Below are 22739 nucleotides of genomic sequence, written 5' to 3'. Positions count from 1 at the left end.
GCAAAAGTCCACCCACTGTATTTTTTTATCCAGAAAATTCAATATTTTTGTAGTATATTTAGATTGGTTTTCAGATTGGTTCTCTCAAAGAATAAAAAATTCCTAAAGTTAATTGAAAAATTTTAAAGAGAAAAAACATATTTTTATGTTGAAGTGTTCAAGTTCAGTATCAACTTTGTCATAATATTCTATAGTTCATTTTCTTTGTGTATATATGAATACTTGTAAATTTCTACAACTTCAGCTTCCATTTAGGTTGATTCTTTCCTGAAGTGTTTGGAAGCAATTATGAATTACAGATAAGGATGCACCCTAAGTAAATGGAGGTAAGGAAAGATGCAAAGCAATGCAAGAACCACCTCACTGCACATTGAAGGATATTTAGCAGATATGCTTTATCAACACACAAGAATTCTCCAGAAGGGCTATATATAACATTGGTCACCTTCAGTTGGTCTGGACTGGCTGTGTGTTTATCCCCAGAGTCCTATCCTTGGCAACACTATGGTATTTAATAACTAAAGATAAACAATATTCTTAAGTCTGATGTCTGTAAGTTGCTTGGGACAGGATGCCTGTCAGGATTGTTCAGTAATAATTACATATGGTTTGTAGCAGGTTACAGTAGAATCTGGGAATGGGGGTGATTTCCAGTGGTTAAGACTTGTCATATAGCTAAAATATGACCAGTTTTTTTGGTAAGAGACCCTCCCAGCAAGTAGTTTTGAGCTTTCTGGTGCTGAGGCACTTTACATGCCCTCCATTAGTGCTTTAAGATCTAAAGATAAAGAAAATTCTAGGCTACCGAGCAGTGGGAACGGATAAATTTGTTCCTGAGATCTTAGCACCTTTTTGAATGCATATCTTGTTCCTGCTGTTGCTGTACTCTATCCTTTGCCTGGAATAAAGCTCTTTTCTGCTGGTTTAAACTGTTTTGAGTCCTCCAAATCCTTTTGGTAATCAAAAATTTAAGGTATGTACTTAACAAAGGCTGCACAGAATTACTGCAAATGAAGTAGGAGTTCATTTGCTTCTCTCCCAACTCCTGCTTCCCATTTTCCAAATTTCACCCTAGTAAGGGTGAAACCATGCATTATCCAGCCACTCCAAGGAAACCAGGTCCTCCGACCTAATATAGAATTGCATTCAAGTCCAAAAGTTACAGAGGTGATTTTGCATTGCTGAGGCCCCACATATAGGGAAAAAGAAGCCTTGGTCAAGACACTGGAGAAGAAGCACATGATTTTAAATGTAACTTACATTTAAAATTTTAAAGAGCAACAAGCATGAGTATAGAAAAGTACAAACATTAAAATAAATTATCACAAAATAACCAACACTCAGGTTAAGGGAAAGAATATCAGTACAACTGAGAGCCACATCATGTGTCCTATCAAATTCTGCCTGCTCTCAGGTAATCTCTAGTCTAAGTTATATCACCAGAAATTAGTTTTTTATTGATTAAGACAGATTCTATTTATGGGGTTGTACACTTTGTGTCCAGCTACTATCATTCAATTTTATTTAAATAAACTGTATCCATGCTGTTTTGTGTGGCAGTAGCTCATTCATGTTAATTACATAGAATATTCCACTGTTTACCACAAATTATCCAAAATAGTGTCGATTCACATTAGTGTTGATTTTAGTTTTGGATATTAAGACTAATGCTCCTAAAACATTGGTGTATATTTTTAGTGCACATATATACACGTGTTTCTGTTGGCTATGTACCTAAGAGTGGAAACACCAGTCCTAAGATTTGCAGATGTCTATTTTTGACAAAGATTGACACAGGCTTCCCAGGTGCTTGTGCCAGTTTACATTTACATCATAAATTGCTTAGCATTTGTTTGTTTGTTTGTTTTTGCAAACACTTGGTATTGCCAATTTTTTTTTCCATTTTAGACATTCTGATTGTTGTGTCATATTATGTACTAGCTTTAATTGCATTTTTCTGAAGGCTAATGATGTTGAGCACCTTCTCGTATGAATACTGGCAATTAAGATATCCTCTTGGTGAAAACACTTATTCAAATAAGTCTATTGTCTACATACAATTATATTCGTTGTCTGTCCTATTGAAATATGCCCAGTTAAATTTGAGCAAGTCAGACTGGATCCAGATGAAGAATTATGTTTGGCCATGCCAAGTTTATTAATTAAAATGAGATATTAATTAAATACTCAGGTGTGGAAGCCAAGAAGACAAGTTGAGTGCATGAGTTTGGAGTTCAGGAACAAGTAAGTTAGAAGATAAACATTTAGAAGCTTTCAGTCTGTGGATGGATTTAAGGCGTGGAATTAAACAGTATCAGCCAGGGTAACGCTAACTCCTAGGGTTCTCGAGTCATTAAGTGTTTGGAAAAAGAAATGTCAGAAGGGAGACTGAAAATAAGTGGCTACTGAGTTAATATAAAAAGCAAGGGTTTAACAGGTTCAGGATTTCAAGTGAAAAGAAGTATATTTCAGAAAAGAAGGGATGGTCAACTCTACCAAACAGCACTGAGAGATTAGGTAAAAGGAACACAGATTTGCAAGGTGAAAGTTCTTGGTAACCTTGAAAAAAGTGATTTCCATAGGGACAAAAGCTTGATGGGAGCAGGTTAATGAGAGAATAGCATATGAGACAACAGCAGTATTATGGATACCTCCTCTATGATAGTTGCCACTGAGGAACCTGAAAAACTGGGAGGGCCTTGGAGATGCACTGCTAAAGATGGGATATTTTCTTTAACGATAAGATATATGGTAGCGCAAATTTGGCTTGCGCTTGATCCTGAGGGTAAGGAGAACTTTGAGGAAAGATGAAATACTTTCTGGAGACAAGTCATTGTGTAAGCTCATGGGGATGGCCTAGAGTGCACTAGTGCAAGAGTTGGTAAGAGGGATGAGTCATTCAGTGAAACAGTTACTCCACAGTCAGACACAATGACTGTCAGAGCGTCATACAAGTTTTGTTTTCTTGGGTATTACTGGCTAAAACCATGCAATCCCGCTTATTCTGACAGTGATACTGGTTCTTCTGCTTTGGTGTAAGTAGCATCAATAACATGCAACAGCAGGGAACACTTACTATGTACTGTGCAGTGCTCCACTCACATTAAAACTTCAATGAAAGCCTTTGAATTGACTTTTGTAGACGTAGACATGGAAGCTGTGAAAGATTAAGTAACTTTCTCAGCACCACTTAGCTACCATGTTGTAGAACTGTGAATCAGATTTCACATTTAAAGCTTTTTTTTTAAATCTAGGGTGACCATAAATTTTAACATCCATGCTGGGTACTTTTGAGAGTGAAATGTACATGTATAATAGTTTAACTGGTACAATTGGTATAAACCAAGACTTTCTAGAGCAAACACAGTGTATGGTCCCCTATCTTCTCCTCCATGTTTTGACATCCTTTAATACCCAATTTAAAACATTCTATTCAATTTCAATTCTTCCATGACTATTTTTAACATCTTAAATTAACATTAAAAAGGCCAATTATGTTTAAAAATTATAATAAAGACAGGAAAACTTAAATATGCCTAAAGGATTAATTTATTGACATGACTGGTTAGGAAATAATTTCTTAAAAAAAAATAATAAGCACAATTCCAGAAACTATTTGCATACATACTTTTGGTATGCTTATGGCATTTCCATCTCAAAATTGAACTCCTATGATATTAGTTGAATGAAAATTTGGAAAATGCAAAGTTGAATGAGTTGAATTCAAATCAAGAGGAATGCCAGATAATGCATAAATAAGTAAAGGAATAAATTTTCACTTTTTCCATATAAAAATTTTTTTCCCTTTAAAAATTCTTCTTTTAAAGATTATTTATTTTTGGTAACATGATACAGAGATTGAAAGGATGCCACATTTCCAGTCGCTGTCAATTCTGTGGAACAGAGAACAAACAGAGAATTAGTTCTTTTATATGTTGTAACTATTCATCTCTCCCCATTTGTAATATTGGTGTAACTAATTCATAAAAAATTTTTTATTACACATGTACCATGATGGGTCCTACATTGGAGGCATATAAAAGTGCCTCTAGGGCCAAATGTCAGCTCACTTGGATTTTGTTTTAGTGAAAAATCTAGTCTATTATCACCATAAAAGGGTCTGTATTTAAGAATCTCAGAGCTGTCTTCTCTCCCTTTTTTAATCCTGATACCTGGACTAATTAATTATGTTTGACTCACACATTAAATGGTAATATGTAAATTTTAAATGAGATGGAAACAATTGCAATTTATGAAGCTCAAGTTATAAGTAAGAATGTACCTTAATCATTTAAAAATGTTCAAATACATTTGCATAAAAGAAGAAACTATTTTCAGTTTTTCCTAAAAATGATGATAATCAAGCATTAAGACATAAGCATTTGAAAGTAAACTAATCAAATCTGTCAATGGCACATAACTAAAATTTAAAATTATTTGAAATACCAAAGATACATAATTTTCAGTCAGTAAATAATATTCAACCATTGAGATGTCCATAACAGATCAATAATTATGAGTAAATTGGTATGTTGATGGAATTTGTTACTTTAGGACTTACACAGAACAAAATGTAAAAAGATACTAACTATAAAAATGATAACTTTAATCTCCAAACTCCCAAAGCTTACCAAAAGTAAGAAGAGGACATTAACTCTGAAATCCTTTTAGACCTTAAAAAAAAAATTTTGAAGTAAATAAGTATACAATTCACTCTTTAGCAAGAACACTTCCCTAAGAATTCTGTGAGTAATGAAATAAGCATCTAAATTGTTTGCCTTTGTGTACCAAAAACAAGGTGTGTGAAATATTACATGGAGAATAGATGTGCATAAGAAAACCTTCAAAACCGTAGAAAATAAACCTTCTTTATTCTAAACCCAATCAGATTATCAAATTTAATTCTGCTTTAGAATGCCTTAATCCTCTTTACCTGAATTCTCAACAGATCAGTTAAATCAGAATCTCTGAAATAATTTGTTCCCAATACTAAGTATCTTCTACACAGAAAATCAGAACCATTATATCAGAATCTCTATGAGTAGATTTAGACTTTGAGATTTCGAGAAAAAAAAAGTTCTACAGATTATTCTAGTGTAGCAAGTGTTGAGAATCACTGATCTAAATTATGTGCATTTTTGATTGATTCATTATTCATTTATTCTTTCATTCTAGATCTCAGTTTTTCCAACATTGTAACTGAACAGCAACAACAGAATTAGTAAATATGGACTTACAAAAATGGGGTTGGAAACTGGGGCAAGTGGTTTAGTCACAGGGTAGAACTCCTGGGTGGAGTCCAGTAGAGGCTCCTGATACAGCAGAAGGGCCTGGACAGGCATATCTCTCTGGGGGTAGGGTACCACTTGCTGGGGTAAAGTCAGGACTTTGGGCTGAGGAAGGGATGGCAGGGACTGAGGAGGAATCAGCGGAGTCTGAGGAAGAAGCCGGGGGACCTGGTGCACAAAGGGCTGGAGCAGAGGCAGAGCAAAGGGATTCAGGGTTTGGCGTTCTGTAAAGGTCGCTGTTGGAGATTCAAGAATGGGCATCAGTTTGCGCTTAGGCAACATGGTCTGCTTAGTTTTGGGGACTTCCGTTATTTCAGGCTGAAGGAAAGGCAGCACCATAGCAGGCCGAGCAAGAGGCAGGACATTTTGTGGAAAGACAGTGTAAGGGATGGGCTCAGTGTAAGGATCGACTAGAGGCTGTGGCTGGAGAAAGGGGTGGATTTTATCCTGGCGTTCATCCTGGAAAGAAGGAAAAAACATCTTTGAATCCTTATAATAGTCATTCATGAGGATTAACCGTCTCTCTTTTGCACAGTCATGACTGAGTGAAAGAGAATAATGAAAATCTTTTACTTATTTTGGTTAAGAAATTATTCTGGGTCATGTGAGGACTAATGAGTCTCATTGAGGGATTTTTCATTAACCCACTTCCCTCATAGAAGAATCCACAGATCTAACTGAAATCAATTATTAGGATTTTAAGACTTCTTTCACTTTTTCCTGAGTTACAAATTACTTCTCTTTGTTGCTGCTCCTCATGTTTGAACTTTTCAAGTTTCTGCTAAAAAACAAACCACATATAAAGAAAAGTTATCATCTGTAAAAACTGAATGTAGGAAAATTTGAAACTATGCACATCTAAATATGAGAGTTTTACCTTGATATGTGTAATAGATTACTTAAAAAAATAAAAATAAATTAGGTTTAGTTCTAATGAATGATTCTTATTTGTCAATATAAATCAGAATATGAAGGTATTTAATAGGTTAATGTAGACATCTTGTTTGATAATATCATTAAAAACTCAGGAGAATTGCTGAAATTTATATGTTATACTATTCTGTGTAAGCCTGTTGTATAAAAAAGAGACAGATGGATGCAGTCAAGAGACTTAAAAAAATTGGTGAACATGTAACAAAAAAGGCATTTTAAGTGCTAATTTCTATTACTATGCTGTTCCTAAGACAACAAATGATCTCTAATATTACATCTAATTTTAAAAGAATAATATTATTGATAGTACATTATAATGACAATTGATGCATTCATTTAATCATTTTTAGTTCACTTTCTGTGTTTAGGCTTCAAAAGAAGTGAAAGAAATAAGGATATCCCCTAAGGATATTATAACCTTTGTGGAGAGACAAAGTTTAATATGTCATTTAACTAAGAGGTGATGACCGGCTAACAAGAGTGTTACAAGGGTCAGAACCTTACCTGTCTCTTCCAGGCAGATTTAGGACTTCAATAAATCTCAATTTCTTTTATTTACTAAGTAAACTATAGGAATCACAAAATGTGTCCGTTTGTATGTCTGCTCACTCACTATATTGCAAGCTCTTTCTCATGGGCATCCCTGTTTTCGGTCTGTAACCCAGCTCCTAGTCAATATCTGATCCACAAAAGGCATTTGATAAATGTCAAAACAGCGTATGAGAAAGAGCTCAAGACAGAAAACAGAACTGTATAGTTTATTCAAAAATTAGGAGACTCAGTGACATAATTTCAAGAAGTGAGCCAACTTAGTGCCAGAATACTGATTCTCCAGACATTTATTGTATCATTAAACATACACAGTGGAAATTTACATCAGAACATAGTTGCATTGACTTAACAGCCCTAATGTGACACAATAGAAAAAGAGTACCCATTATACTCTTCCTAGCTTGGGAAATTGCCACTGAATGAACATTGTCTAACCTCACTGCTTGGGAGTCTTTCTGCATTCTATAAAGGAAGAAAAACAAAAAAATAAAAATAAAAATAAAAAACCTACTTCTTCTACCTCACTGCATAATGTTATTACTTTATGGTTGGAAATTTCTCTGTGAATAAAAATATCTTACCACACCAGATACTTTGAGTTCTTCCTTCTGTGAAGAAAAAAATGCCATTTTAATTTCCATAGCCAACTCATTATTAAACATTTTTCCTGCTGCCCAATTCATGAATTATTAAAGCCAATTAGATTTCCAAAAATTTTTCCCCTATTTAATCTTTACTTCAATTATGCAGAGCTCTTTCCCAAATTTGAGAAATAAAACATGTTACAAGTCTTTTGAGAGATTTGAAAGGTAATTGTTTTTATGTCTTTAATATTTAGTAGCTTTTTATTAGTATATTTTTATTTTACCTGAATGAAGAACAGTTTTTGATAAGTAGCAAAAAAGGAGTTAATTTATATCCAACACTTTATTTTGATTACAATTATGTTTATAATTATGTTTATTCCCTGACACTGCATCCTCTGGATGTCTTTGGAGAGGCACAGTTAGGATTTGGCCCAGTGCCTGATAAGAGGTATATATATTTCATCACTAGAATAAGACATATTTATCCAAGTTGGGCATACATGCGATTATATTCATGCATTATTACTGTTCTTTTCATATTCCTTTCTTCTTATTTTGTCTGCTGCCTATTGTTTAGTTTACTTTTCCTTTCGGGACTGGTAACATAGTGGTATAAAAGGGTTTGACCCAGTTTTGTGGCCCTCTAGAAGGACAGTGTTGAAATAATGAGTAATGTAAATAATTGTCTAAGTCAAAAAAATATGTTGAAACTCTGCTTTATTTGTACACTTATGATGTTGATGGGCATAACCAGATAGTCCACTGTATCTTAATTACTTAGAGATTTTCTTACCTCCCTTGCAAGAGCAAGAGCCACCAGGCAGGCAAGGATAAGAACCTTCATGGCTCTCCAGTCCTGTGGATGGTGAAATGAGGCAGTAGTAATATAATGGTCCATCTAATATATTTTCTTATTTAGGTAGGGTTACTTACCTTTTAAGGAAACAAAATAAAATGCATAAGAAAAATACCTGTGTTTTAGGAAAAAATACTAATAGAAGTTTTATCATATAGCCAAGGTCAGAATCTACCATGGCTCCTTACTCTTACATGTCAATTTCATACTTCATTGAAAAAACCATGCAGATTATTTCAGCTATAAGCCATATCTTACCTCACTCTTTTTATTTCATTCATAGTACTATGGGTTTTTTATTTTTTTGAAAGACAAAAAAGAGTTTTATGTATTTACAGAAAAAAAATGATTCATCAAATCATTTGTTTAAAAAAAGTATTTATTTGTTACTTTTTATTGCCAGACATTATCTAGATGCTAGGATTATAGCAGTGAACAAAATATTAAGGTCTCAGCCCTAATGGAGACTCAAATCTACTGGGAGGAACTGATCAAAGAAAATGTATACAAAGAAGATCATATTTTATTTTTATCTTTCCTTTACTAAACTACCAGTTTCATGAATATTTGGTTTAATTATATCTCCCTCTTTCCAATAAGACTGAAGTTTTCATTTGAGCATTTCCTTTATTTGCTGTATATATCCAGGTGCTTTCTGGGACTGATTGGTTTGTTTTTCTCCATTTACACTCACTATGCAGTCCTCATCCCCACAAAACTAATGGTATCTATTCTCCCTTGTGTCATATAACTTTAGAGGTTATATACTATGCTTATTCTTTTCTCTCTGATCTCTTGCTGATTTATCATAGGGTCAGTTTCTCTATGCCAATCTCAACTATGGGCTATCTCCTCTAATAACACAACGTAAAATGAACGTTAATTAACACTTTTGATCAAAAGATACTAACTACTTGGTTTTGTTGTATTTCTATAATTTTTCATAAAAAATAATGTTTAGACCACCAATAGGCCTTGACATACAATCTTCAATCTCAGATTTTTAAGCTAAATTTCTGAATTAAAACTATTTCATGGAAAACTCCCTAATTCATGTGAAAAATGTCCTTTCCAATATTTGAAGTCTGAAAATAATTCTCTTTATTAGGGAAAGATATTTTTCTAGATTTTTCTCATTGATGCTATTAATTTTTATTAATTTTACTCTGCCTGAGACTTCCATAAGTTTCCAAATAATTTTTTATTGTCAAGACTCAAAAAAATAATACAGTAATCTATTAGGGATCATTATGTGTAGGGAGAATCCCATTGAATTTTCTCTATTTTATAATTAGCATTTTATATACTAATTTTTAAGAAAGAACTTCAATATATTGACTAATATTCTAAGGTACTCTTTCTTTCAAATTTTCTCTTTCCTTTTTTCCCAAATCATCTCTATCCCATCTAGAATTTCTGACAAAGTAAAACACTTGTTCTTTTTTAACTTAATTCTGAATTTTGTATGTTTGTTTTAACATTATTTTGAAATATTATAAACTAAATGATAAAGAGAGAAATTGGATGTTCTAAATAAGTTTGATGAATACATTCTACTTCTAAAAAAATTTATTTATAAGCTTTTCAAGTAGTACATGTCCCTAGTTACTGCAATTTCTTGATTCAGTGTGCTACCTCTCTAAACTACCTGTTGTAGAAAGCTTTCCCAATAATTAAGCATATTCCCATACAAGAGTTTAAATATATTTTTGTTCTAGTGGCTGTGGTATATTTAAACAGATTGGAAGACATTAAATTCAGGAAATAGACCTTTTAATATAGCCTATTAACTAGCCTTGCATTAAAAAAGAATAATCACTGTTACTACATTTTCCTAGACTCATAAAGCTTATGTAGTCAGTATAATTTTTACCAAATCTTTATAGATATTACTGTTTTTTTAACCAAAGTGTTGAAAATAGTATCAGCACTATTTTAAATACTCTTATTTCAAATATCATATTTTAAGCAATTGTTTTCTTTATATATTTCAACCTAGTTTGACATAAATGTGAAGTGGGATTATATTGAATTTATATCTGAAAGTCTTACCTTTTTTCGTGGAGGACAAGAAGTGAAGGAGGAGTTAAGTGAATGACTGTCTACTTTTGTGGCTGTTATATACTGTATTTAGTGGCATGCTAATTTTGTGGTTTGAAATAAAATCAATTGTGAGCTTCAATTCCAAGAAGTTCACATGATTAGAAAATGATTTCTGCCTACTATCTGTCCCCAGAAATTCTGGGGAGCATTTGAACAAGGGAGCAATTCACAAGCTGATAAAGGAAATGTGTCCAGGGAATGAAGGGAATGAAATTGTCTAATAACTAAAGGCAATGACTATAGGACAGTGAGACTGTGGCCAAGTCCCCAAGTTATTATGCTCTCTTTAGCATTTGGTGTGTCCTCGAGATCTCAGTTGTGGGGGAATTTTGTGTGAGCACCAGAGACACAAAGGACCCTCACAAAAGCCACAGTTCCGTGCCAACCTGAGCAGTTGTTAGTATTTTATGCCACAGAGGAGAAACTGACAAGATAAATCCATGATGATTGCTTAGTCACAAAAAGCAGACCACTAAGCTCCCAGACCCCTTGATTTGGAAAAAATTAATCATTCACAAGGCAATGAACTTTCCTCCATAGTGAAACATCTCAGAAAAGGAATCTGAATGCCTGGTATAATTAAAGTCCTTGTTAAATCTGTAATAAAAGTTTTGCTTAATGTCATAGAGACTTATTTACCTGATAAATATTGATTGCCTTTTTCTATTGCAGGCATAATTATAATCACTTATTACCACTTTTTCTTTTTTTTTTACTTAATACTAACTGTTATATATTAGGCACTCTGTACTTTACTGACATTATCTTCACAAAAACATAATCAGATAGCCACCTCTCCATAATTTGATTGAAGAAATTAAGACATCACAACGATGAGTAATTTGCCTTGGTACTCAAATCATATAAAAGAAATGCTGATACTTTTGATCAAAATATGCTAAATAGTTTTGCTGTCCTTCTATAATTGTGTGTAAAAATAATATTTGTGCCATGAAAAACCCTTTACACATAATCTTCAATCCCAGATATTTAAACTGAATTTCTGAATTAAAAATATTTCATGAGAAAAATTTGCTAATGGTGAAGATACCATTTAAAACCAGATTTGTCCAACTATCTGTGTTTCCATTATCATAGGCAGTGCCCATATTTTAACCCACTGAGATTAGTTATAAAATTTAGCTGTCAATGTGCTTTTGATTTTAATTAGAATTTATTTATTCCTAGATTGGGAAAATGAGGCACTGGGTGCTTGATTCTGGGCCACCAGTAGGGTGGTCATTAAGGAACTGTTATTTCAGTTGCAACTTAAAAGACTGAGTAGAATTTTGAGAAATGATTAAATGGGAATAAAGCATTTGGCTGAAGGAAATACAGGAGCTTAAAGAGCAAAATACCAGGTTTGATGAATTCTGTATTTTAGGATATATAAAGTGTATAGAGTATAAATTAAGATTGCAGGGGTTCTGTGGAGTCAGATCACAGAGGCCTTTGAATTGTAATTAGGCAGTGTGAAAGAATTCACTGGATATAAGGGAAAATATGAGAAATGTGAAAGAAGGAAGGATTGCGAAGTTCCTTGGATTTTATGACTCTATGACAATACCTCAGGTAACTTATTAAGAGAGGTTGTTATATCAGATTATTATAGTAGTCTGAGTCCAACATTATGATGGCCTCTACTAGCAAATGGTGCTGGGTATTTTAGGCAACAGAAAAACAAACTTGTCATTAAAATGAGAAATGTGAGATACCAAGGAAATTAATGAACTGGATATGCCTGAGTGATTGAAAAGTTAGCCATGTTATAAACCAAGTTAAGAAACCAAGCATAAATTAGAAAAGGGATACTGTGTTAAATTTGTATGTGGTAACTTGGAAGGTGTCCAGAAGGCTTTGTGATGCTTCAAAGAAGTCATAAGTACAATTGTAGAGATTATTATTTTTTTTTTACAGATGAAGGAATAAATGAACTTCCCTAGGGAAAGAGAAGCAAGTGAGAAGAGAAATGGTCTAAGAATAGATCTTGAGTATCTTCTGTTATTCAGGGACTGGTAGAGCAAAGGAAATAGGGAAAACACAGAGTATCAAGGAGATGAGAGTAGAAGGTCTGGAAGCCACGGGAGGAAATAGCCAGAAAAAACAAATGGAGTCGAGTGGAAATGCTACACAGACGTGGAATGAGGCGGGAGCAGGGAAGAGATTTTTGGACAAAGGGAGTCATTAACACTGTATCAATTGAGATACATTCCAAGTACTTAAGATGCAAGTAATGTGTGAGAAATTAAAAGCAGCACTACTTTTCTGAGATTTTACAAGAGGAGGTAAGGAGACCTATGGAATGGTATCTGTGCCTATAGGGGCAACCAGAATCACAGGAAGGTATTTTTAGGAGACAGATTTGTAGCTTAAGAGAAAGAAGCCAATGGGGAGAAAGAGCCTAAATACACCAGAAAGATGGGAATAAATTGATAGAAGATATTCCAGTAGGATCGGGGTCTCAGCCAAAAGAAGTAGACCTACACAAACTGTACCAGCTTTCCTGAGACAGGAGAAAAGAAGATGAGTAAAAATGATACATACCGTGTAATACAGGGTAGAGAAGTTGACATAAAATTATCTTAATTTTTCATTGAGGTGGGGGATGTGTTTCTCAGGTAACAGTGAGGTAAGTAGCTATGGTTTGGGGATATTTTAAGAGGGGAAATTTTTGTTTAACATGAAAATAAAGGTGAATAAAAGGATCCACAGCAGTAAGTAATATCTAGATGGAACTAGGAACAGATTGTTTTCCTTCCCATGTATGGCAAGATGGTTCCAGTATATTATCAATGGGTAGAGAGAGCTTTTGGGGTGGAGGAGGGTTGAATGAGGAGTATTTGAGTCAAACCTGAACACTAAAAAGGGCTGACTAGAGGTATGATAAATGGTAAAGACCAGGCCCGATGAAAGCGAACATTCTCAATAAATATAAATTAGAGCTTTTTATCAGAAGAGAATTTCCCATTAGAACGAAGAGAATTTCTAGATGATGATAGTCATGCATACAGTGTGCTGAAGATCCGTGGACATGAAAGTTGTGAAGATAAGGTGTCGCGTGCCCTGTCCTCGCCGGCAAGAACAGCACGCAACAACAGCAGGATTCTTCTGCAGAAAGCTTTATTCTTCAGCTCTTTGTGAAACAAATGAGTTGGGCAGGACCCAGAGGGGAAGGAGAGGCTTGCTTATATAGTTCTCATGCTCTGACCTGGTTGGTGCGGCTCCATATGCCTTATTAGCATAACCATTTGGTGGGTCTCATTGGTCCTTATGCCAAGGCGCAATTAGCATGTAGTTTAGTGGTGTGGGATGATTTGTCATTAGGAAGTTCGGGGCCTTCCGGCTGCCCTGCATGGGGCGCTATTTTCTGAGCACGGCTGCCAACATCTCCCCCTTTTTTGTCTAACAGAAGCTCAAGGCGGAACTTGCCAGCAGAGGCGGAGACAGAGGCCTGACCTCCATCATACTTCCTGATGCCCCCTTTTTGGAGAGGGGTTCTGGGCATCTACCCCTATGCAGTCAGGCATGCCTCTCAGAGGGGTCCAAGACCTCTTGCAGTGCTTTGCCTCGCATCCTCTGGCTGGCGTTGGGACCGCTTGGTACAAAGGGTTTGGACCCTTTTTCTCAACCCTCTTGCACCATGAGCTTCTTAAAGAAAGCTGTGATTAAGCATTGAGGTACTCGGGCCTGGTGCAGTGCCACATGGGCTCAGGGTGCAAGAGCTACCTCAAGCTAAAGCCGAGCTTCCTTCTTAAGCATGTTGAGCCACACTTGGGGAGAGGCGCCAACGTCTATCGCCATTAGGGCTTGAGCAAGGATCACCTTGTCCTGCTTATGTTGGTTGCGGAGTCTGCATAACAACCAGAGTAAGAGCATGAGACCTCCAAGCAGGAACACGCCCATCCCAGCCATGCCCGCCCACTCCTTGACGTGGGAGAGAGCTCTGAGGAACCAGGAAGAGAGTCCTTCCGCTACGGAGATATCTAGACGGGTGGAGTTGATGTGGATAATTTCTCGCCGCAGCTCTTCTAGTGTCCCATCGAAGTCTTGGGACCAGTTTCCTGAAAGATACTGGGACAGGTCTCGTGACAGATTAGCTGCCCGTGTAAAATTTTTATATTGAATGCTAGTGATGCAGAGGGCACGATATTTCCGCTCACATCCCAATTGGGCCATTTGCCAGAGCACCTCCATTTGTTCCTCCACGAGATCTATGCGTTGATTGAGGATCATTATTCCTCCTTTCAGTTTGCCATCAAGTGTGGACTGTTGGTCCAGGGCAGAAGCTACTGAGGCTGCAAGGTTATTGAGCTCTGTAGCCGATTTGATGGAGGTGTCTAAAGCTATACCAGCGGCGGTGGCTGCGACCGCGGTCGCGGAGATCAGGAGCACTATGGCGGCTGTAACACCGAAATCGCGCCTTTCTCGAAACAGAGTCATGGTGTTAGGGGCGTCTACGGGAACAGGGACCCAACGGGGGATGCGGACTACCAAAGCATTGGTAAAGTTACGCGCATCCCAACACTGAGACAGAAAGCAGGTTTCATTGGAGCAGGAGTCAAAGCTACTATTGGATAAGATAAACAGAAATGGGGGGTATACGCATACTGGAGAAGGTGGAAAAAGGGAATTAGGTGACTCTGGACCTGATTTTGCTGAACACGTGTAGTTCTCGTTGTTATGGGTCATGATCATGTTCCAGTGTGCGCGCATGTGGTTATTCTCGCACCAAAAGGTGATATTTTTTACACCGATTCCCCCACCCTGGAGGGCGGAAAAGGGGGAGAGGTCGGTACACGAGCCATTGACTCCACACAGCATCCATTTATGGAAGGGGTTCATGCTCAGCTGCTGACGAAACTCGCCTTCGAGCACCTTTACTGGCCACCAAGCCTCATTGGCTGGCCGTCCCTCCATATCTGGGGAGATGGTAAACTCCTGCCTCTCAGTTGCCCACGTTACTACAGTTGACTGACAGTCAGTCCAGGGCCACAGCTCTCCCTCATAGTCGCCCACACAATGGGAGGCATATTTGGGTTGACGAGGCCTTTCGGTGGAATTGTTCCTGGGAGAGTGTACAAATGTGCCATTGATCCAGAGAACCATCTGGTGGATAGTCATGTTCTTATAGGACGGGCTCCCTTCCTTATTAGGCCCTTCAAATTTAGCTGACATAACGGGGAGGCTACTGGCCTCTAGAATTATGTCACTGAACCATCCGTATTTCCTCCGTTTCAGGGAGATACAGCCAGCTAGATTCTGAGTGGTGAAGCATAATGACCCATTAGTTACGAAGGATCGGTTTTCTCCCAGGGGAGCTACTAGGGTGTCTTTAACTAAGTAGGGCAAGTTCATACTAGTATTGGTAGTGAAAAAGCGCGGAAAAACGGCTGCATTGAAACGGACAGGCATAGGCTTAGGAAAGGCAGACAGGATTCCCCATCTCAATACTCCCTGAGTCGGGGTCTCCAGTGTCAGGAGCAGGGTCAGGAGGTACAGCGAAGTCATCTCCTTTGTTTAGGACTTTCCTCGTTAGGCGCTCCGGGATCCAGAAGGGATTTTCTTCACCCTGGGGGAAAACACACACAGCTCCCCTGGATCTGATTATGATTGGATCCGGGCCCTTCCATTGGTTAGATAACACGTCCTTCCATTTTACTAGTTCTTGTGGGTCTTTTGGCCACTGATTATGGCGATCCGCTGCTGTATGGCTTTGAGCATCCAGATTCAAAAAATTTATAGTGAAAAGTGCTAGGGCTATGGCAGTTTTTGGTGTGGGGGGTATATCTTCAATTCCCCCTTTTTGTTTAAGTAAATAGGATTTGAGCGTGCGGTTCGCGCGTTCCACAATCCCTTGACCCTGTGGGTTGTAGGGAAGGCCAGTGATATGTTTTATCCCCATGTGATGACAAAATTGAGCAAATTTTGTAGAGGTATAGGCTGGGCCATTGTCTGTTTTCAGAATCTGTGGTAACCCCCATGCGCTCCAAGCTTCAAGGCAGTGCTGGATGACATGGGAAGCTTTCTCTCCTGACAATGGGGAGGCAAAGATGACTCCTGAACAAGTATCCACGGATACATGCACATATTTCAGTTTCCCAAAAGACGAAATATGCGTCACATCCATTTGCCAAACTTGTAAAGGCCTAATACCTCTGGGGTTGATCCCAACATGAGGTGTGGGAAGGAAGCTGCAGCAATGTTGGCAGCTAAGGACAATGTTCCTAGCTTCGGCCCTGGTTATGCTAAACCGCTTGCGCAGTGTTTCGGCAGTGACATGAAATTGTGTATGGAATTTTGAAGCTGTGGTGATAGGGTCTAGCAGGGGAAAAGCTATATTTCTGGTTGCGAGGTCTGCCAGGTGGTTGCCTTGGGTCATAGGCCCGGGAAGGCCTGAATGTGCTCTGATATGAGTTATATACAAAGGAGATTGCCTATGAAGTAGTGCTGATTGTATCTGTTTGAACAAAGTGGCTACTGGGCTGGACGCTTTGATTAGCCCGGCCACTTCTAGAGATTTGACTGCATTAACTACATAACAGGAGTCAGACACAATATTTAAAGGTTCAGGAAAGATTTGTAGGACCTCTAAGACTATGCGACATTCCACTATTTGTGGAGTGTCAGGCGTGTAGCCTTTTGTCACAACTTTGCCATCATGGACATAGGCACCTGTGCCTGTCTTAGACCCGTCCGTGTAAACTGTTTTTCCATGAGGCAGCGGGGTTAGGCTAGTGACCCGAGGAAATACTAGGAGATGATTTTTGGCGAAGTTGATGAGGGGATGTTTAGGGAAATGATTATCAAAGGTTCCTGAGAAACTGTAAGCAAGTATGGCCCAATCATCGTTCATAGCACATAATACTTGTATCTGTTCTACGCTGTAAGGGGTTATAATTTTAGCTGGAGCCTCTCCGAAATGTGTCATGGAGGTTTTTACTCCTCTCAAAGCAAGTTTGGCCACGGCTGCTGGATAGTACTCTATTGTCCTAGCCTGAGAGGCTTGGGGATGAATCCAGATCAGTGGGCCGTGCTGCCATAAGACTGCTGTTGGCAGCTCTGGGGTGGGAAGGACACACAACTCAAAGGGTTCATTCGATTGCACTCTATTTAATTGTGCTGTCATCAAAGCCTGTTCTACTTTGCGAATGGCTTGTAATGCCTCAGGTGTGAGGGAGCGCGGTGACGTTAGTTGTGGGTCTCCTTCTAGGGTTTTAAATAGTGGAGTCAATTCAGTGGTGGGTATCTTTAAGTATGGGCGCAACCAATTAATATCCCCTAGGAGTTTTTGGAAGTCATTCAAATTTCGCAATTGATTATGTCTTATCTCAAGCTTTTGGGGGCAAATTACATCTGTGTAAATGGTTGCTCCTAGGAATTTGCTAACACTAGATTTTTGGACCTTCTCGCTTGCTATATTCAGTCTCCAATTTTCTAGGGACCTAGTGAGATCTATATATGCTTCTTCTATTTCCGCTGGTTGTGGGGAGCAAAGAAGGATGTCATCCATGTAATGGATGATCTTTAGCGTGGGATAGGTCTTACGAATTGGGTCTAGCGCTCGCTGAACGTACAGTTGACATATGGTGGGGCTATTTGCCATTCCTTGAGGGAGGACCTTCCACTGAAATCTGGCATCGGGTTGTTCATGGTTAATAGCTGGCAAAGTAAAAGCAAATCTTTCCCTGTCCTTGGAGCTTAGAGGTATAGAAAAGAAACAATCTTTAATATCTATTATGAGCACTTTCCATTCTTTGGGTAAGGCAGAGAGGAGTGGCAGTCCCCGTTGTACGGGTCCAAGCATTCTCATTTGAGCATTTACTGCTCTCAGATCATGAAGCAACCTCCATGATCCTGACCTTTTCCTGATTACAAATATGGGTGTGTTCCATGGGGACACAGAGGGTTCTAGGTGTCCCACTTGGAGCTGCTCTTGCACTAAGCAATGAGCTGCTTCTAATTTTTCAGAGGATAGGGGCCACTGAGGAACCCATACGGCCTCCTCTGTGAGCCAAGGTATGGGCATGGCATCTTCAATGGCCCCTATGAAAAACCCAGGCCGTGACGGTCATTCTTTACTTTGGGCAGGATGGGCTCTATGTGTCCCTGTTGGTGTTTCCCCAGCCCCTTGCCAGGGATGTATCCCATGTCCATCATCATGCCTTGGGCGGGGGTGGAGTATTCATTAATGAGTTTGAGGCCTAAGTCTCTCATGACATCCCTCCCCCATAAATTGACCGGTAGAGGGAGTACATAAGGGGTGACTGTACCCTCTTGTCCTTCAGGGGCTCGCCATTTCAATGGTTTGGCACTAATTGAAGGGCTTGACTCATATCCTAAACCTTGTAATGAATGTGAGGATTGGGTCACAGGCCACTTGGAGGGCCACCAGGTTGCAGAGATAATACTTTTATCTGCTCCAGTGTCTAGGATTCCCTCAAAGCTCTTTCCCTCTATTTGAAGAGTTAATTTTGGTCTGTCTGCTAAATCTAATACTATGAAGGCTGAATCCCAGTCAGAGGAGCCGAAGCCCCTTTCTCCCCTCTCCGTGTTGGTAGCAGGATAATTGGCGTGGAGACTAGGTAAAACTAAGAGCTGGGCTATGCGGTCTCCCGGGGATATAGGATAGATTCCTCTGGGAGCCGAACACATGATTTTTACCTGTCCTTCATAATCTTGATCTATGACTCCGGGATGAACTACCAGGCCTTTCAATGCAGCAGAAGAGCGCCCTAGGAGTAACCCAATGGTATTTGGTGGTAGGGGGCCTTTAAAGTCTGAAGGGATAGGCTGAACTCCCATCTGTGGAGTCAACACTATTCTGGTGGTGGCACGGATGTCCAATCCCGCGGAACCTGAAGTGGCTCTCCTTGGGGGGCCTGGTTGTTCCCGAATGACACTTGCGTGCTGGTTGCCCCATATATTTGCGGGCCCTGGTAAAGGGGGCCCCTCTGGGCGTTTTTTGGCAACTCTAAGGGTTTCCCTTCTATATCTTTAATAGACCGGCACTCATTAGCCCAATGCCTGCCTTTCTTACACTTAGGGCACAATTCAGGGGTCTTTTGGGTTGTTTGTTCTGAAGCTGGGCTCCTACACTCTCTCTTTATATGTCCTAATTTCCCGCATTGAAAGCATTTGATACTTCTGTTAGTGATCCTGGCTTGTTTGTGGCTCTGTAATATGGCCGCGGCTAGGCCCGCATTGGTGAGTGGCCCTCCTATTTCTCTACAGGCTTTCAACCAGGCATGTATCCCTTTTTGTTTCCAGGGTGTTATCGCCTGTCTGCATTCCTTGGTACATTGTTCAAATACTAATTGCTCCACTAGGGGCATTGCTTGTTCCTGATCTCCAAATATTCTGCCTGCGGCCTCTATCATACGAGCGACAAAGTCAGAAAATGGCTCGCTCAGCCCCTGAATAATTTTTGTCAAATTGCCTGATACTTCTCCTTTGTTGGTGAGGGCTTTCCATGCCTTGGCGGCGCACGTGTTTATTTGTGCGTATACCTGTAAGGGGAAGGCGGTCTGGTCAGCTACCCACTGTCCTTGGCCCGTCAGCATATCATATGACCATGCAGGCTGTCCTTCGGCCGCGTTTGCGCGTGCCTGGGTCATGCTGATATCATGCCACAATGCCTTCCATTCTATGTATTGCCCCATACTAGAAAGGCATGCCTTAGTTACATATTGCCAGTCTGCGGGTGTCATGGCTGTCTCTGTTAATCTCTCAACTTGTGCTATGGTATAGTTAGCACTGACTCCATAAGCCCGAACGGATTCTGCTAACTCCTTAACTTGTTTATGGCTCAGGGGCTGGTGAGAGCGTACACCGTTATCCTCAAATACAGGAAACATTTGTCTAATTGCCTGAAGAGTATCTGGGTGGCAAAAGGAGAGTGCGCCACTCACGTAAGGTGGCGGGGCAAAGGGCGTCGGGGGACACCCTGCTTTCATTTTTTCCTTGGTCCGCTTTTCAACTTTGCTGGTTCCCTTACTTCTACACTCTGCGGTTTTATTTTCTTCCCCTTCCTCTGCGGACGTTAATTCCTCCTCAGATTCCCTATTGGAGAGTTGGAGGTCCCTCAACTCTTTCCAGGGGTATTTACTATTTTCTCCGAGGCGATTGTCACTCGCTTCTCGGGGCTCTTTCGCTTTTGCCCTAGGTGGGCTTTCTCCCTCACTCTGAGGTTTCTTTACCTTCGTTTTTGTGGCCTTTTTTCGGCCGCGCGCGCTCTCTGTTTCCCGTTCCGTTTCTGACATGCTCTCTTGGATATCTGTCAATGCTCTCTGACCTTCTTTTATTACCTTTTCACATCTCTCATCTTGCAGACAAGCTCTAATCAGTTTCCAGAGGGGCCTGGTGCCTCCCCTCAGGCTACCCTCCTCCTCCTCTCTATCAAGATCTTTCCCCAGTTTGTCCCAGCTCGGGATTGAGAGGGACCCTGAACAAATGAACCAGGGGGCCACACGGTCTATCTCCTTCACAAAAGATCCTAAGACTTTGCTGGAGACCTTCAAGTTTCGCTCTTTGAGAGCTGTCTGCAGCGCCGTGACTAATGACGGTGCATTCCCCATGGTGCCTCCTTATTTACAGAGAACCATCAACCATTATCCTAAAAAGCAGGGGCCTCTCGGAACTTACCCCTCCGGGCTTTCTTCTGACCTGCAGTTCTGAATCCTCTCCAGATGTCTGAAGGGTCCTCCCTGTGCCGGTGATGTTCTGGTTCCCGGGATTCGGCACCACTTGTCGCGTGCCCTGTCCTCGCCGGCAAGAACAGCACGCAACAACAGCAGGATTCTTCTGCAGAAAGCTTTATTCTTCAGCTCTTTGTGAAACAAATGAGTTGGGCAGGACCCAGAGGGGAAGGAGAGGCTTGCTTATATAGTTCTCATGCTCTGACCTGGTTGGTGCGGCTCCATATGCCTTATTAGCATAACCATTTGGTGGGTCTCATTGGTCCTTATGCCAAGGCGCAATTAGCATGTAGTTTAGTGGTGTGGGATGATTTGTCATTAGGAAGTTCGGGGCCTTCCGGCTGCCCTGCATGGGGCGCTATTTTCTGAGCACGGCTGCCAACAATAAGGTGTGAAATATTTCTAAATTAAATGTATTTGTTTTGCCAGAATGCAACAATAAATAAAAAGGTATAATTCTTGTCCCTAAGAAGAGCAAATCCTTCACGGGAAAACAAATATGAAAGTCTAGTTGTTATGAAATGTAATAAATATTTTAATAAAGCTGTACTAAGATACAGTAGGTACAGAGTAAATGTGTAGTTCATTTTAGTTAATGGATAGGAGAGAGAAAGAGGGTCTCCATGAAACCAGGAGAACTGAGCAGAATCTTGAAGCAGAATATCGACCTGAGGAGAGAAGAGAATTTAGGCTAAAAGGAAATGAAGAACAGGGTCTTCCTTGGATTTGAGAAACAAGCGACTACAACTAAATCAAGTGGTGAATTTGGATCACAGAGTGTAAGGAAGGCAGTAGATAGAGAAAGAACAAAGAGAAAGGGGTCACATAATAAGGGACAAGTGTGTTGTGCTTCTAAGGAACATGAGTTTTATTGTGTAGGCAGTGGAGATTTGCAAAGGATTTTAGGATGAAGAATAACATTTAGAGAATAAGTACTTCTGTAGAACAAATGAGAACTGTACATATCTATTAAATGGGACTTCTCAGGTTTGGAATCATATCTTTGCAGTGAGTCAGTGTTTATCAGTTAATGTTTATGGAACTACAGAAAATGGAAGGAAGGAAGGAAACAGAAGCCCAGAGAGGAGCAGGGTCTTGCCCAAAGCACCACAGTAGAGACTGAGTCTGGAATCAGAGGTGCTTGATACGTGCCTATTTGCAAAAGTCGTCTTCAAGTGTCTTTACCTCATTAGTAATTGATGTTCATAAATGTAATTGGCTGACTGTAGGTGACACAATTTTTGCAATGTTTATTTCTTCTATTCTCTGCTGGTAATAGATACATTCAGTACTTAAGCAGATAGATGTCCTTCTAAAGTAAGCAAGTAGAATTTGGCATAATTAATAGTTTTCCTTTATAATATAATTTACATTCATAATGCTAGATGGATGACAGAGGGGAATACTCCTGATTGTCATACATGTTTTATATTGTTTAGAAAAGCCAAGTGTATTTGAATTATTCAGCTAATGTTCATTGTAAGTCTATGATCATTTTGAGCCAAGGGGAAGCCATGAAAAATATTATGAAATGACCCAAAGGTCATAGATCCAACTGAGCAGTCCTTATGTACTAACACTCAGTTGCCAAGGCCACAGGCAAAAGAGTGTGATTTCTAAGAAAAGGAATACAAAAGCAAGCATGTTCTACCCATTCAACATTTTCATTTTATTTTCTCAGCAAGATGCTGTATATATTGTGCAATAAATACAGGATTTCCTTGTC

At 39.3% G+C, this 22739-nt stretch overlaps 2 protein-coding genes across 3 annotated transcripts in view; both read right to left on the bottom strand.

The window, feature by feature from the left end:
- Positions 1-3541: 3541 nt before the first annotated feature.
- The window catches only part of CSN2 (casein beta), a 35095-nt gene continuing 15897 nt past the window's right edge, over positions 3542-22739 (bottom strand). For both annotated transcript variants that reach the window (XM_073237501.1, XM_073237500.1), the window contains 5 exons: positions 8154-8216; positions 7355-7381; positions 5238-5747; positions 4632-4673; positions 3542-3893 (listed from right to left, as the gene is read on the bottom strand). In XM_073237501.1, coding sequence (XP_073093602.1) covers positions 4668-4673; positions 5238-5747; positions 7355-7381; positions 8154-8204 — 594 coding nt within the window. In that variant the 5' untranslated portion in view covers positions 8205-8216 and the 3' untranslated portion in view covers positions 3542-3893; positions 4632-4667. The remainder of the gene's footprint in view (positions 3894-4631; positions 4674-5237; positions 5748-7354; positions 7382-8153; positions 8217-22739) is intronic.
- Positions 10832-21390, bottom strand: LOC140849733 (uncharacterized). The gene is made up of 3 exons (XM_073238078.1): positions 20961-21390; positions 14338-15888; positions 10832-10916 (listed from the first exon to the last, which is right to left on the bottom strand). The coding sequence occupies exons 2-3, from the start codon at positions 15825-15827 to the stop codon at positions 10832-10834; spliced, it is 1575 nt and encodes a 524-aa protein (XP_073094179.1). The 5' UTR covers positions 15828-15888; positions 20961-21390.

Source organism: Manis javanica, chromosome 5 (genome assembly GCF_040802235.1).
Source record: "Manis javanica isolate MJ-LG chromosome 5, MJ_LKY, whole genome shotgun sequence".
NCBI classification, from domain to species: Eukaryota; Metazoa; Chordata; class Mammalia; order Pholidota; family Manidae; genus Manis; species Manis javanica.
Note: the sequence above shows the minus strand (reverse complement) of the source record. Positions and strands in the feature narration are given on the sequence as shown.

Excerpts from the sequence above, each read along its gene's own strand:
- LOC140849733 (XM_073238078.1), bottom strand. The coding sequence starts at position 15,827 with ATGACTTCGCTGTACCTCCTGACCCTGCTCCTGACACTGGAGACCCCG. Across the intron at positions 10,917-14,337 it reads GGGACACTAGAAGAGCTGCG|ATTTAACAAGGACTTTAATT; the intron begins GCGAGAAATTAT and ends CTTTTATTACAG.